A 13,469-nucleotide genomic window follows, 5' to 3' on the forward strand; every position below is an offset into this window, starting at 1 on the left:
TTGACTCAAGATACAAGGCATAGCAGCTCATACATCAATACAATAACGTTTTAGTTCACAATGTTTAAATTTAAAGAAAGCTCGGAAAAGGTAAAGATTTTTAGTTATTAAAATGGCATGCTTAATTAGTCGCTTGTCATTTCAGGTGAAAGTTGTATGCATAATCCGATAATCCTATATTTTTTTCTAGCACTCACAAGACTAACAATGTGTATTGTTTATCATTTTTTTTCCAATTAATTACCATGTAAATTTGAAAAGTATTCAAAGTCGGTAATATTACCTCTTTTTGACCCTTATGATTATTATAAGCCAAGACTTGAACAAACTTAACTTTAATCAACCTGGCACCACGGCCACTAAAATGTTCAAATCACGCACTCAGTCCTCAACACAAATCCTTATATGAGAAGTGCATAAATTCAAATCTCAAAATTGAAGCTGAGTATTGACTTGAGGAAAGTTGGTGACGTCGGGACCAGGTCATTGGTTCAACTGAGACTAATATTTGAATACAATGTTATACATTAGCTCGCTTTTACAAAGATGTGACCGTTTCTAGTAGTAATTTCGGTCCTATAAACTGATCTTTATTTATTTTACAACGATTGACAAGCAAGTTCTACAACTCATATTAATATCTCTCGTTGGCACGGATGTAAGCGCGGGGGGGGGGGGGGGGGTTATTGGGGTTGGAAGAAGCCGGAGTACCCGGAGAGAACCCACGTGTCCAAGATGGCGACAGCCATACCCTATCACTTACAGCCACTGTCGATCACGAGGATCGAACTCGAGTCGCAGCGGTGACAAGCGATTACATTGTCCACTACACTACTTGGACATCTTCATATTCGGTCCTATGAACCACCAAGTGGTGCAGACAAATTGAAATTGGTTTGTCATAGGAACGACGACATTCAAAAATAAGCATTTAATGCTTATATTTATATTTTCATACTGATGTGTAATTTTATGAGATATTGTCAATCGCCGCTTTAAAGCCATGATTTGCGCTTTAATTTAAAGATATGAAACATACATGTACATGGAACATCCATATTAACATGTTATTTAGTTAGCTTCCGCGACAAAAGTATAAAGCCAGAAAGTTTTTGGAGAAAAATCTTTTTTGATGAAGAAGAAGATTTATATTAATAATCGTATTTCGAAAGTACATATTGACTTGGTTATGAAAGATTGAAAGTTTCTTTCAATCCTACAAAAATAAATTTACTAAAAAACGTGAAAACGTTTGTATCTGTGCCCATGACGCATGAATTAGCAAAGTGTATTCATTTAAACAATAAAATGCTTTCCTTTCTGCAGAAAAAATACATAAACCCCGTTCGCGGGTTATGTAATTTTATTTGCACTAATCGCTATTTTCATAACCCGAATGAATCATCAAATTAAGCAATTTATTGTTTATATTAACATCTTTCTTTTAGCTAATTAATAAATTGATTTTGAAGAGTTAGTAAAATTCACTAAATCACTGTTAATGTACATTAGTACGTTAGCTTAAAGAAACAGTGAAATCGTCTCTTGTGAGACTTGGAATCTGACATCATCATGATTATATTATGCAGTCCGTGATCTTTCTTAGGTCGCTGTAGATTTTGACCAATCGATGAACAGGGCGTGTAGATTTCAGTCGGGCTGTTTCTATACAGCTATTAATTAACTATAAGTTTCCGTAAGGAATAGAGGAAATAATACTTGGTAGATGAAAACATAGAAAATTGAACGTTGCAGATTTCAAATGCAAATATAAGGGGTAATATACACTGAATATAAATATGTAAAGTTAAAAACTTAATTTTGTGGCCGCTTCCTGGCCCAAGGGGTTATGGTAATGGTATGAACATGTGTAAAATACAAAGGGAAGTTTGTATACATGTACGGTGTAATTGCTTTTAGAGTGTAAGTCTAGCATGACTTTACAGTTAAGAACTACGATCTTGTCACAACCTAACATTTATAAAGTGATAAAAATAAAATATGGTTGAAATACATTAAATACACGTATACCGTATGTTACTTCAATTAGTTTTCGTTTTTAGAATTAAAAGTATCAATTATAACTAGAAATAAATAGTTCAATAATATTTTATGAAATCTGAATATTTTAATGCAATGCTTGAATAAACTGTTTAAAAGGGACATATATTCAAATTGAAAAGAAATTAATATATTTGTCAATATTTTTTGATTATATACTGAGTAAAACCAAATTTTAAGGTAATTGATCCACATGAACATTTATAAGGTTTTGATAAAAATTTGTTTCAACACGTCGTTGATAAATGAGATGACATTAAATGTTAAAGAAAATAAATACCAAATATGATTGAAGCAAGGTTTAAGGATTGACTTTGTAAATAGCATGTCACATTGTTAAACACGTATTACTCGTATTTGATGTTCACAAATATGGTTGATTTAACTGTATATATTGTTAAGATTGATTAAGAAAACACTCATACCTGGTTCTTCCTTATTTGTTCCAAGTTTCAGTTAAAAAAGACAGCTGTAATACGTAGAAAACTTCCTTGGTTTACATTTGTCATAGGCTTATTTCCCTCGGTGCATGTACATCCGGAGATACTTTTATGTCAGGTTGGACAAATTTAAGAAAAATCAATGCAGTACAATTTTGACAACATTTTATTTAAGATAAAAGCAGTCAGAGTTTCATTCTGCAGTCAAATGATTGAGTCGTTGATCTGTGTTATATCAATGCTTGGTTACTGGAGCAAATGTTGTGCAATCTGACAATGTTACAATTCAAATTAAACAAAGCAAAACGTAACATTGTTAATGCTTTTGTTTCAACTGAATTAAATTTAATTATTTTTCTTTCTTTAAAATATGCCTGCAAATGTAAGAATTACTTGACATAATTTAGCGTTATTTAGAATACACACAAGCTTAAGTTTAAATATAAATATCTCCACATTGTAATTTACGTTTGTAGTTTTTCATTTTACTTCTTTCCTCGCATTTTAAGCAGAGTCCTGGCTGTAGGCAGGCAAATCGCCAATGTTACTATAAAAAGCACAACTTCAAAAGTAAACAGAAAACTAAAGAGCGTCAAAGTAAAAGCTTCCGCTATACCAAATAGTTACACAAAGAGCCACGTTTTCTCAAAAGTGTTGGCATTTTGTTTCCTTTTAATTTCGAGAGAATTCTCTATCTATTTTTAGTTCTCTTATTAATAACGTATTTTAAAAACAAGAGTATGCATTTTGGACACATATAATGCGTATGAAAGAGAGCGATTTTCAGTCTTTACTACACAATATGCGTAAAGACACACCAAAAGAGCCCGGCTTTCAGTACTTTATGAATTGTTTTAACATCATTTTAATCCCTCTGCTTTGTTTTGTCAGACAGACTAGAATTTTACAATGCTGGAATGTTGTCATATGTTATATAGACTACTTAACCTCAGAGTCCTATTTGTCCATCGGACTGTCTGGTGTATAAGATTTGTTTGCACGAGTCAAATGAGCTTGATTCGCATATAGTTCTTTATCGGAAGACGGTTCTTGGGTTACTGAATATTTTACTTGCATTTTTCTTTTGCGAGAAGCTGAATCAGACGCTGAGTCAGGAAACTTTAACATCACAGTTTTACCGCCATTTTTCTGTTTCCCTTGTTTTGTGTTTACAGAATGGTTAATGGTTGTTTTACACGGATGTGTGTTTTTGTCTGTTTGTCGATCTGACGATTGGTTATGAATTGCTTTACAGCTAATGTTATTCATCTCTTCATCATCTCTTTGCTTGGTGTTATTCTGTAGATGGCAGTTTATATTTACACCTTTTATGGTTTGCTGTGGAAGGGCATCCGGGTTTAACCCTAGACAAGGCGCCGGGTTGTCTGTCTGCATGTTTTGCGCGTTCTGCGCGGATTGTATATCTGAATAGAAAGTGTCATCATTACTACAGAGCTTGACGATTGACCAGTACCACTGAATTGCATTCTTTTATTTACCAAAAAAACAAAAAACAAAAAAAATTTTAAAGCTAGCTTGGTATATCCCAACATGTTTACCTTTTCTTTTCATTATCTTTGAATACAGCAATCTACATAACAAAAATACAGTATTCATATAGTCCTTATTTGGAATGAATATATTTATCAGTTTTTGTAATGCTCAGATAAATAATATTCATACCTGATACATATAATACTGATGACCAATACTGTGATAGCAAATACCAACGAGGGGAGGATGTTATCCCAAATGAATTGTGATTCTGTTTTTAAAAAAAGTTACAACTTAATTACGCAAACTATACTTTATGAAACACCCCGTAAATGACCGTTGGATGACGCAGGCAAATAATTTATCGTAAATATTTGTTTTGATATTTAAAATTATACAATACAAATATGGCTAGATCAATGACCATAAGGTAATTAAGTATGCTTTATGTTTTTCCTATGCCAGTATCTATCTATCTATCTATCTATCTATCTATCTATCTATCTATCTATCTATCTATCTATCTATCTATCTATCTATCTATCTATCTATCTATCTATCTATCTATCTATCTATCATAGCAGTACCTTGATCCAAACGGTCGGATCAGAAAACCCTTGTCCATAAAATGACAAAGCTATCTTAATATGATAAAATGTGCAGTGTTTTCTTATTCAACGAAAATATTTAAGACGAGCTCTCTTCAAAAGTGTTAAACGTTATTAATTGTGTACTACGTCTCAATTTCAGAGAGTGATGGAATGAATTTGGAAATCCACCGTGAGGACACCAGAAAAAAATCATTCCGTAAGCTAAACAGTGGTTGGTTTGTAATTAGCATAGAGACCAGGACCACAAAATCAAGAATCTTTAACCAGATTTTAACCAGTTTCATTAACAGGTCCACGGAGGAAAGCCGAATTCGTCAATATTTAGAAGAATAATAAATGATTGAATAATCTAAATAGTTCTTTCTTACTTGCTCTTGCTTAGCAAAATCTTATGGTGTTTTGTACGTACTTACTATGATTTGACTTATAAACCGTTGAATTCTCGGCATTTTCTGTTGACAATTTCTGATCTGTAAATACACATTGATCTATCCGTAAAGAGTTAAACCGTTATTCCATTTTCCTTGAATAAACCCTATTTTCTGGTTTTCTTCTATGTTGCAAAAGTAATATCAGAGAGCTTCACAAACTATTACGTTATCATTTTTGTGCATCATATCTCTAAAGCGTATGCATATAATTTTGTTTTTGTTTTGGCATGTTGTGCCAAAAATCACGTAAAAAATTATTAGGATTTACTAAGTATTGCATTTGTTTTTTGTAAATTAAAAAGATATACGAGTACCTTGATCTGTACAGTTAACACTGTTTGAGCTACAAAGGCAACCCCTTATAGGATCACAAAACATTTCAGAGACACAAAGGCATGGTTTACTGCAAAAAAGTCCAAAATATCCAGGCTGACAGGTCTTGGAACAGTTTTCACCTGTAGTGCCTGGTTCACACTCTGCAACGATTTATTGTCATTACGAATGATTAATAAACCCAAATGGTGAGTCTTAACTAATTTAACTTCATTGTATTAAGGTATTTTACACACATGACAATGAGCTAAAACATTAATGGGTAAAACAGAAATAATTTATAAAGCAATATACTTTGATTTATGATACTCAATTTGCAGCAGAACAACTTGTAATCGATTGCTGTCTTCAATATTACTGAAAATTTTAAACTGTTGTAATTATAAATGTATTATCATGTCTATAAACGAACGCCAAACAGTACATACGACAAGTCAAAAAAAAAAAAAAAAAAAAAAAAAAAAAAAAGAAAGAAAAAAATTGCTTGTTTATCTATTAACAAATAAAACAATCTTTCTTAAAACAAACAAATCATTAACGATAAAATATCAATAAATGACATAAGATAAAATTGAATAAACGAAATTTTTTCGAGCGAAATCTGAAAAGATGAAATAAGTTTTATTGAAGTTGCAGTACGAAACAGTTGATCTAAAATGATCTAAAATGCTAATTAGTATAAGCAGGAAATTGTATATGTCAAGATGTATCAAGCGTTGTTCGTCTTTAAAAAAACCCTGAATTTTCCCAAATAAGAAGTCTGCGTTTTCAGTTCATAGATAAAAGTGGCAATTGCAAATCGTAATCTTTGCAATAATTAGAAAAAAACATTGTAAAAAAGGTTAGTTGCTCGAAAGTGTAGAGAGCGGCAAAGGAAATGAACTTCTTAAAATTTTGTGAATAAATGTCGTTACATATTGTTAAGACACTGTTTTCGACTTATCAAAAGTTAATTTGATTAATTGTTCATTAAATGAAGATAAAAGGACATTAAAATATCATATTTTTTTTTTTTTAGTATCACAACACTTTTGATAGAAATAGTAATGAAGGTTTAAAATCTAACAAGGACCATATTTTGGCGGAACGTTGGCGTAGGTATCACTTTTTTGCAAATAATGTGAACTAATGATAAGATACTTGGGTTTCAAATATGTTCTTAAAATTTGATTAAACTATCAAACAACATTTTTATTAGCTTTTAAGCCCTCACTCTATAAAAAGATCTATGTGAAAAACTAATATCGGATTTTCTCTCTCATTTAATGTAAAAATCAGAAACATTTGTCATAATTAAAGCATAAAAAAGATAAACAAAATATTTTCAAAATTTAAAAAAAATAGCCAAAATGCGGGCTTAACAATATTAATTTAAGTTTAAATATTTCTTCCGATTTAGTACTATACTAGACTTTGACCCATGCGTGCACGGGTTGACATTGCATATGTTATCGGAAATTTACATGTACATTATGAAATAGATACATCGACACACCGTATTGTTTACATTTACAGAACCAAGCTTTAAGCCTACAACTAATTTCACTATACTCTGCTTAGTTAGAATAAACAAGCTGTGTCTCGGAACAGGATTTCACCACAGTTAAAATGCCTCCATATACCCTAATGTAGCAAAAAAATTGCAGAATTTTTCCTAAACGATTTTGGAGAAAAGTAATGAAATTGCATTGAAAAAAACAGTCAATTTTTTTTTTATTTTTACAAACTATTTTGAGGCTGTAGATACATTTCATCTTAAAATTCAATTCAAACTATTAAAGAATTCAACACTTTTTCCACTAACGTTTATAACTCGCTTTAAAAATATACACCGTGTACACACATCGGGATTTATCAAATTAAATGAAATGTGCTAGAGTAATTTTCCGTAACTTCTTTTAATAACAGAATATAGAGCAAATTTCCAATGAAAATAATTTACACGTATTTGTATTATCGTTTCTGAGTTTATCCATGCAAAATGTGAAATTGTGGAAACATAAAATAAAAAGCCTCCCGTGATTTAGCGAGAATGCAATGTGCATGCGCAAGATTGTAAAATCCAGAAAATCCAGATGATTTTGGAAATTTTTTGAGCAATTTTTGTTGATTATCAATTAGCGAAAATTGATTTAAAAATTAAAAACAAAATGGTAATCTTCTAAGACAAATATTTTTTAAAATATATAAAACAAATTTCAGTACTTTTCCTATTTTTCGGTATCAAAGGCCAAAAGTTCGAGTCTATTATTGTGATATAGTAGTGTTAAAGCTTAAAGACAAACTTTTTTTCCCTTTTATTCCACTAAAGAAAAGCAACTTCATATCTGATACATGTGTCTAGATAACTGCAGATAACTACATTTAATTTTATCATCATTTTCGTTGAGAGAAGTGACCTTGGTAGTGACCTCGACCTGGCCCTTTTGCAAAAATTCGATTGAACTGATAGAATTATAAGGTTATATGATCTGTTTGACAGTGTAAAAAATTCATGAATTTTAATGTTTCAAGATAAAATGTATTCTCTTACAAATTTATCACCGTAATAGGATCAAACCACCGTTGAAATGGTATTTGCATAATAGACAATAGTCTTTACTATCTCTTACACTGTGTTTATTAAATTTTCATTATCGGATTTTTAAATTTGATATAGATCTCTGAATAATTGGATTGATAAAATAAAATTGTCTAAGCGTCTTAATATCGACAGACAAAATATTGAGCAAATCATATCTTTTTAAACATGGATTACATCCATTGTCAAATAAACAGACGATTGATAATAAAATTCGTGAATCATTTACACTAATTGACCTGAAATATAATTCTCGTTGTTAGTTCTATAAAGCAATTTTGGTTGGTTTGTTTTTTGTAGAACGTCGACAGAGAATGAGCAAACAAAACATTTATTTTAAAAAAATATAATAGTATGAAATGAAGATTAGAGTGATACTAAATAAACGTTTTATAATGAATTTAACACATCCAAGAACATATCTTTATGAAAGCTACATTCTTTCAAACGATTTACAATTTTACTCACCGAAACACATGTTTTCTTTTAGAACATATCCAAAACAACATGTGATGATTGAGCTGAAACATAATATATCTTTAATTTAGCATTAGCATTAACGGTTAGCACAAAAAATAGTCAAGCATAAAAAATAAGCCTGTAATTAACCCTAAACCTTTTCATTAAATGGTATGAAAACCCATCGCAAATAATTTTAAGGTTAATGAGCACAAGCCCACTTTCAGTCTTGTGGATTATATTCTACGCAGATTTATTTCACACATTGTTGCTCTGTCGTTCATGTTCATGTTTGCAAATGTTCAATGTTTGATTTTGAGAAAAACGTTCGTTGATAAGAATTCAATTCAATTAAAGCATAAACCAACCTGTTCGGTTGCATACATACTCCTGGTCCAGTGATATTTGTGCAGACAGTCAAAGAAAAGCTTACACAATACATCAAACAAATCAATGAACGGTGTTCCATTACTAATTTTGGTTGCTGTTCAAATGAAACATAGCAAGAAACAAAGGGAAACACGCTTGTACAGTGCTTCACAAAGAACGGTCAAACGTTGTCGGAGGTATTTCCTAGTTGTTGCTCATAAGCTTATAGTAAATGATACGCGTACTTTGACTGCTCACTTCATTATATTACAAACACATACGTGTTTATTTCCTCATCATTAATTTTGTGTACTTACTTTGGGCAAAAAAATCAAAAATATTTCATGTAGAAGTGCAGTACCTTATGATGTCCTAATTATAAATTCATACGTCCTTATTTTAAGCGTCGTATCATTCAGAGAAAGAATTGTATATGTTCAAGCAAACAGTTCAAATCTGCATTAATCAATATAATATCATAGAAATAAGCATATCTGGCTTTGTTGTATTATCTATTTTTTTATCAGAATACAAACAAGTCCAAATCTATTCAAAAGTAATTTTTAACAGTTTCAAAAGTTTAGATTTCATGTATCATGTAAAGATTTGATGTTTAATCAGATAGTGTGACAAGGGGAATAACTCTTCGACATCATGGCATTGATAAATTATGTACAACCTATGCTTTATACCTTTTGGGCTTATCAGAATTTAATTACGTGACCAACCAAGTTCATATCGTTTGAACGTTTTAACGTGTTTATATCTTAATTAATTGAACAAAGTGCACTTCTCATTGCATTTGTTTGACGTTATTTTTGCAATCAATTTTGAAGAAAAAAATTAACGTAGAATTTAAAGCATATTGCTGTTAAACTCAAAATATTATAACCTAATTTTAAACCCGTTATAACAACAACATAACGTGAATTTTAATGCAAATAATAGAGAACAACATAATTAAATATTGTTATATATTGGGACTAATGATTTGGCAAATCACATTTTCATCATGCGTAGCAAAAGTTAGGGATATAATAAATGCAAATAAATTATTTTTGTTTAATTAAACATAGCAATCATGGACGATATTTTGAACGTATCATAATTACTAAAATATAAATACTATGTGATTTTTTACAGGAATATTGAACAATACTCCAAACTTATTATAAGGGAACATTTGCTATGTTGAGATAAAAGCCACCATGGGGTATAAGAAAATTTGGTTAATTCTCTTTGAATCTATCATAGAAACGCCTACATCACAAACAAAGCATAGCTAGTTATGAAAATGCGTCATTTAATAGATAACAAATTGTTGTATTCCATTTCATGATTATGAAATCGGAGTTTGTATAAGAAAGTCAGCTGTCTATTTATATATAGCATTGTTTTTGTTGCGTAAACTCTGTTTTTGTAATTACTTCAACCTTCCTTCCTGAAAAATAAAAACAGCTGGTTAAATCCGATTCTGTAGGAAAATTAGTACTATTACATGCATTTCCGTTCAAAGATAAATAATAAATAACAAGACCTTTATTCTAGTCATGCTTGTCAGCTTATGAATTACTTTAAAAATATTGATACATAACTTAGGAAATTAAAAACTTGTTAATTTCTTACTTCTGTCATTGTTTTGACCAAGAATATTCAAGAGAGCTTTTGACCTGATTGTGCTCCTACGGTTGATCAGTACCTGATCTCTACATTCACTAAGAGATGTTCGAAGGGCTTTTAAAAAAATGCTTTACATTTCTGACCGATGAGAAATTAACTGCAATCTATATTACAGTCTTTCTGGACTACCTGCACACTCCTGTGCCATAGATGTCATCTAAACATGAAAAACTAAGCATTAATTCTGTCAGAATTTGTTGATTTATAATATTAATTTCTACACCTGCATCGAGAAATAAAACCCTTGAAATAACTTTAAAAAATAAAATAAAAGAATGAGTTGTATGCATTGAAATAATACATAATATGTGATAAGATTAGAAATAAAAGGTATACCGTTTGCGTAACAACATTAGCAAAACATAGTCAGTCTATGAAAGATCAAAGTCTGATTTCCGTTGTTGATCAGCGTGGTAACAAATGTTAAAAATGTACCATTGAAACACTTTTTGCTTTTGATAGGTATCCAAAGTACAGATACGGTATACAAACAAAAGTAATTTATAGAAACATTCGGTGGATTATTGTGAACTTGTCGTTATCCATGTTAAATCACGTTAGGTTAGGTATAAATCAAAGCTTACCAATCACTCGTCATTGAGTGTCAATGTCTTTTACGCTCCATCATCTTCTACTAAAAATATCTCAGTTTTGCTTTATTGTTGACGGTTTTTTATATTGTGTCACAATTTCTGAGTTGTCTGTGGTATGAGTTGTTAAAGTAGTGTTCATTGCAGGAACTTAATCTTGTCATTGAATAAATATTTTCTTACATCCGCTGTCGATCATGGCGAATTTTGTTTCTACTTTTCTTGTTTTAATATGAAATGGGTCACTTAATGGGAAAAGTTGTTTTCGGTGTCTGTCCACAACCAACAACATTTTTATTTTTTTTTATTTTACTTTCAACAAAACTTGTGAACGTGATATGTACATGTAGTGTATATACATTCATAAGAATCGAATAATAAATCAAAGAGTAAAAAAGCATATCAAAGATACCTGAAAACTAAAGCTTACATACAATATTCATAAATATGAGTACTCTTTTAAATAAGACTTACAAGTTTTAAATATCGAATGAATTCAATGTAGAATATATGTTTTTTATGCAGTTATTAAAATAATCACCAAAAATATCATTCGGTTTCAAGTTAAAAGAAAAATAGAAATAGTAGGGCATTTGTATACCGTTTGAGTGGTAGTGAAATGAATTAATGTTGCAAGTATCTAATTAACAAAACAAATAGATATTACACTATTTTCACAAAATAAGGTTAAGAGAATTTACTCATACTTTAAGAACAAGAGGCCCATGGGCCACATCGCTCACCTGAGGAACAATAGGTATGATAAAATCAGCTTAATGGAGTCACAATATAAACTATCTGGACAATGTACAATAATACATGTAGATCCTGTATAAATAAAATCCTTCCCCCCCCCTGGATATTCTTATGTTTATAATCATTAGTCCCTTTTCTAACAGGATGATTTTATAGTCATATCACATGTTGAGTATTGCAGTTCTCAAAAAGATCCTTAACAATAGTTTATATACGGGATATAAAGCTTCATCAAACTCTTAACCTTCTTGTAAGGCCAAAGAATTGTCCTGGGGCCAAAGTCTTAACAATTATAAAGAATATTCTGGCTGATTAGTTTCTGAGAAGATAATTTTTAAAGATTTACTCAATATATTCCTATGTTAAATTTTGATCCCCCATTGTGGCCCCACCCTACCTCTGGGGATCAAGATTTTCACAACTTTAAATCTACACTACCTGAGGATGCTTCCACACAAGTGTCAGCAGCTTTCCTGGCTGATTAGTTTCTGAGGAAAAGATTTTTAAAGATTTACACTGTATATTCATATGTAAAACTTCGATCACCCATTGTGGCCCCACCCTACCCACGGGGGTCATAATTTTTTTTTAATCTACACTACCTGAGGATGCTTTCACCCAAGTTTCAGCTTTCCTGCGCGGGTAGGTTAAGGCAACTCCGAGTTTAATGACAGTCAAAATTATGATCAATTTAAAAACTGCTTATTTTTATGAAAACTGTGCGGAATATGAATACCAAGTGAATGTGTTCACCAAGATATTATTTTTCAACTTCGGATTCGACTCGATCTTTGAAGCTGCCGTACCATGGTATCACGTGACAGTTAAAAATAGATCACTTTTTTACCTTAACAAAAAATCAAAAAGTGTAACACTACCACGAAGTTCATTTGTATGTTTGGTACAATAATTTGATCGGCAATTACTTCATGTTTATTAGTATTACTGCTAGAATCCTATTGTTAATCGCATAAAATAAATATTGTAAATATTTATTGGAAACCCTCTCAACTTCTATAATTTCATTGAAAATACTACGTATTTTGCATTTAAAACATCGAAGCACAGGATTCTAGCAGCACTTTTCAAGTAGTTTAGGTCATATACCGTTGATTTTTACCAAAGTCATCTTTCATGACATCCGGGGTAGTGTTACACTTTTGTCTTTTTTTGTACACACTGACAGAGGAAAGGCTGGTCAAGCCATATAAATGTCGATCTGCTTACCTTATAAAACTCGCTAATTAAACAAAATATCCATGCCTGTATTATCCTGATTATATCCTAACTAACTCTTCTAAACCTAAGGTATCTGTATAAAATAAGTTTTATTTCGGCATTGTTTACACTGCATTCCGATGATTTGTCTCCCGACATGATCTTCTCTATTAAACATGCTTGTGACGTCATCAATGATAATTATACGCAATAGAGAGAAATCGAAGATATATTCAGTTAGAAGAGTTTCTAGTGATATTTTATGCCTTTACTTTTTATAATTTAAACCAGAGATAAAGTTAAAATCGACAAGTTTCTGAGTAAGATATGACATCATGCTGCTTATTGTGACGTCATATCGATCAGAGAAATTTGATCGCTGAGAGTTGCCTTATCATACCCGCGTGGCTGAATAGTTTCTGAGGAAAAGATTTTTAAAGATTTAC

The 13,469-nt window shown here is 31.1% G+C and overlaps 1 protein-coding gene across 1 annotated transcript; it reads right to left on the reverse strand.

Moving 5' to 3' along the window:
• Nucleotides 1–339: 339 nt before the first annotated feature.
• Nucleotides 340–9,126, reverse strand: LOC128190773 (multiple epidermal growth factor-like domains protein 11). Its single transcript, XM_052862963.1, has 7 exons — nucleotides 8,779–9,126; nucleotides 8,420–8,472; nucleotides 5,352–5,513; nucleotides 5,020–5,076; nucleotides 4,185–4,266; nucleotides 4,061–4,092; nucleotides 340–359 (listed from the first exon to the last, which is right to left on the reverse strand). The coding sequence occupies exons 1-7, from the start codon at nucleotides 8,877–8,879 to the stop codon at nucleotides 340–342; spliced, it is 507 nt and encodes a 168-aa protein (XP_052718923.1). The 5' UTR covers nucleotides 8,880–9,126.
• Nucleotides 9,127–13,469: the final 4,343 nt, after the last annotated feature.

This window comes from Crassostrea angulata, chromosome 6 (genome assembly GCF_025612915.1).
Source record: "Crassostrea angulata isolate pt1a10 chromosome 6, ASM2561291v2, whole genome shotgun sequence".
In the NCBI taxonomy this organism is placed as follows: domain Eukaryota; kingdom Metazoa; phylum Mollusca; class Bivalvia; order Ostreida; family Ostreidae; genus Magallana; species Magallana angulata.

Bases quoted from the DNA above. Each gene is read 5' to 3' on its own strand.
- LOC128190773 (XM_052862963.1), bottom strand. From the start codon at position 8,879: ATGGAACACCGTTCATTGATTTGTTTGATGTATTGTGTAAGCTTTTCT. The intron at 5,514-8,419 runs GTGAGTAAAATT...AAATCGTTGCAG, and splicing joins AAAAGAAAACATGTGTTTCG to AGTGTGAACCAGGCACTACA. The intron at 360-4,060 runs GTAAACATGTTG...TGAACATTTTAG, and splicing joins AAAGATAATGAAAAGAAAAG to TGGCCGTGGTGCCAGGTTGA.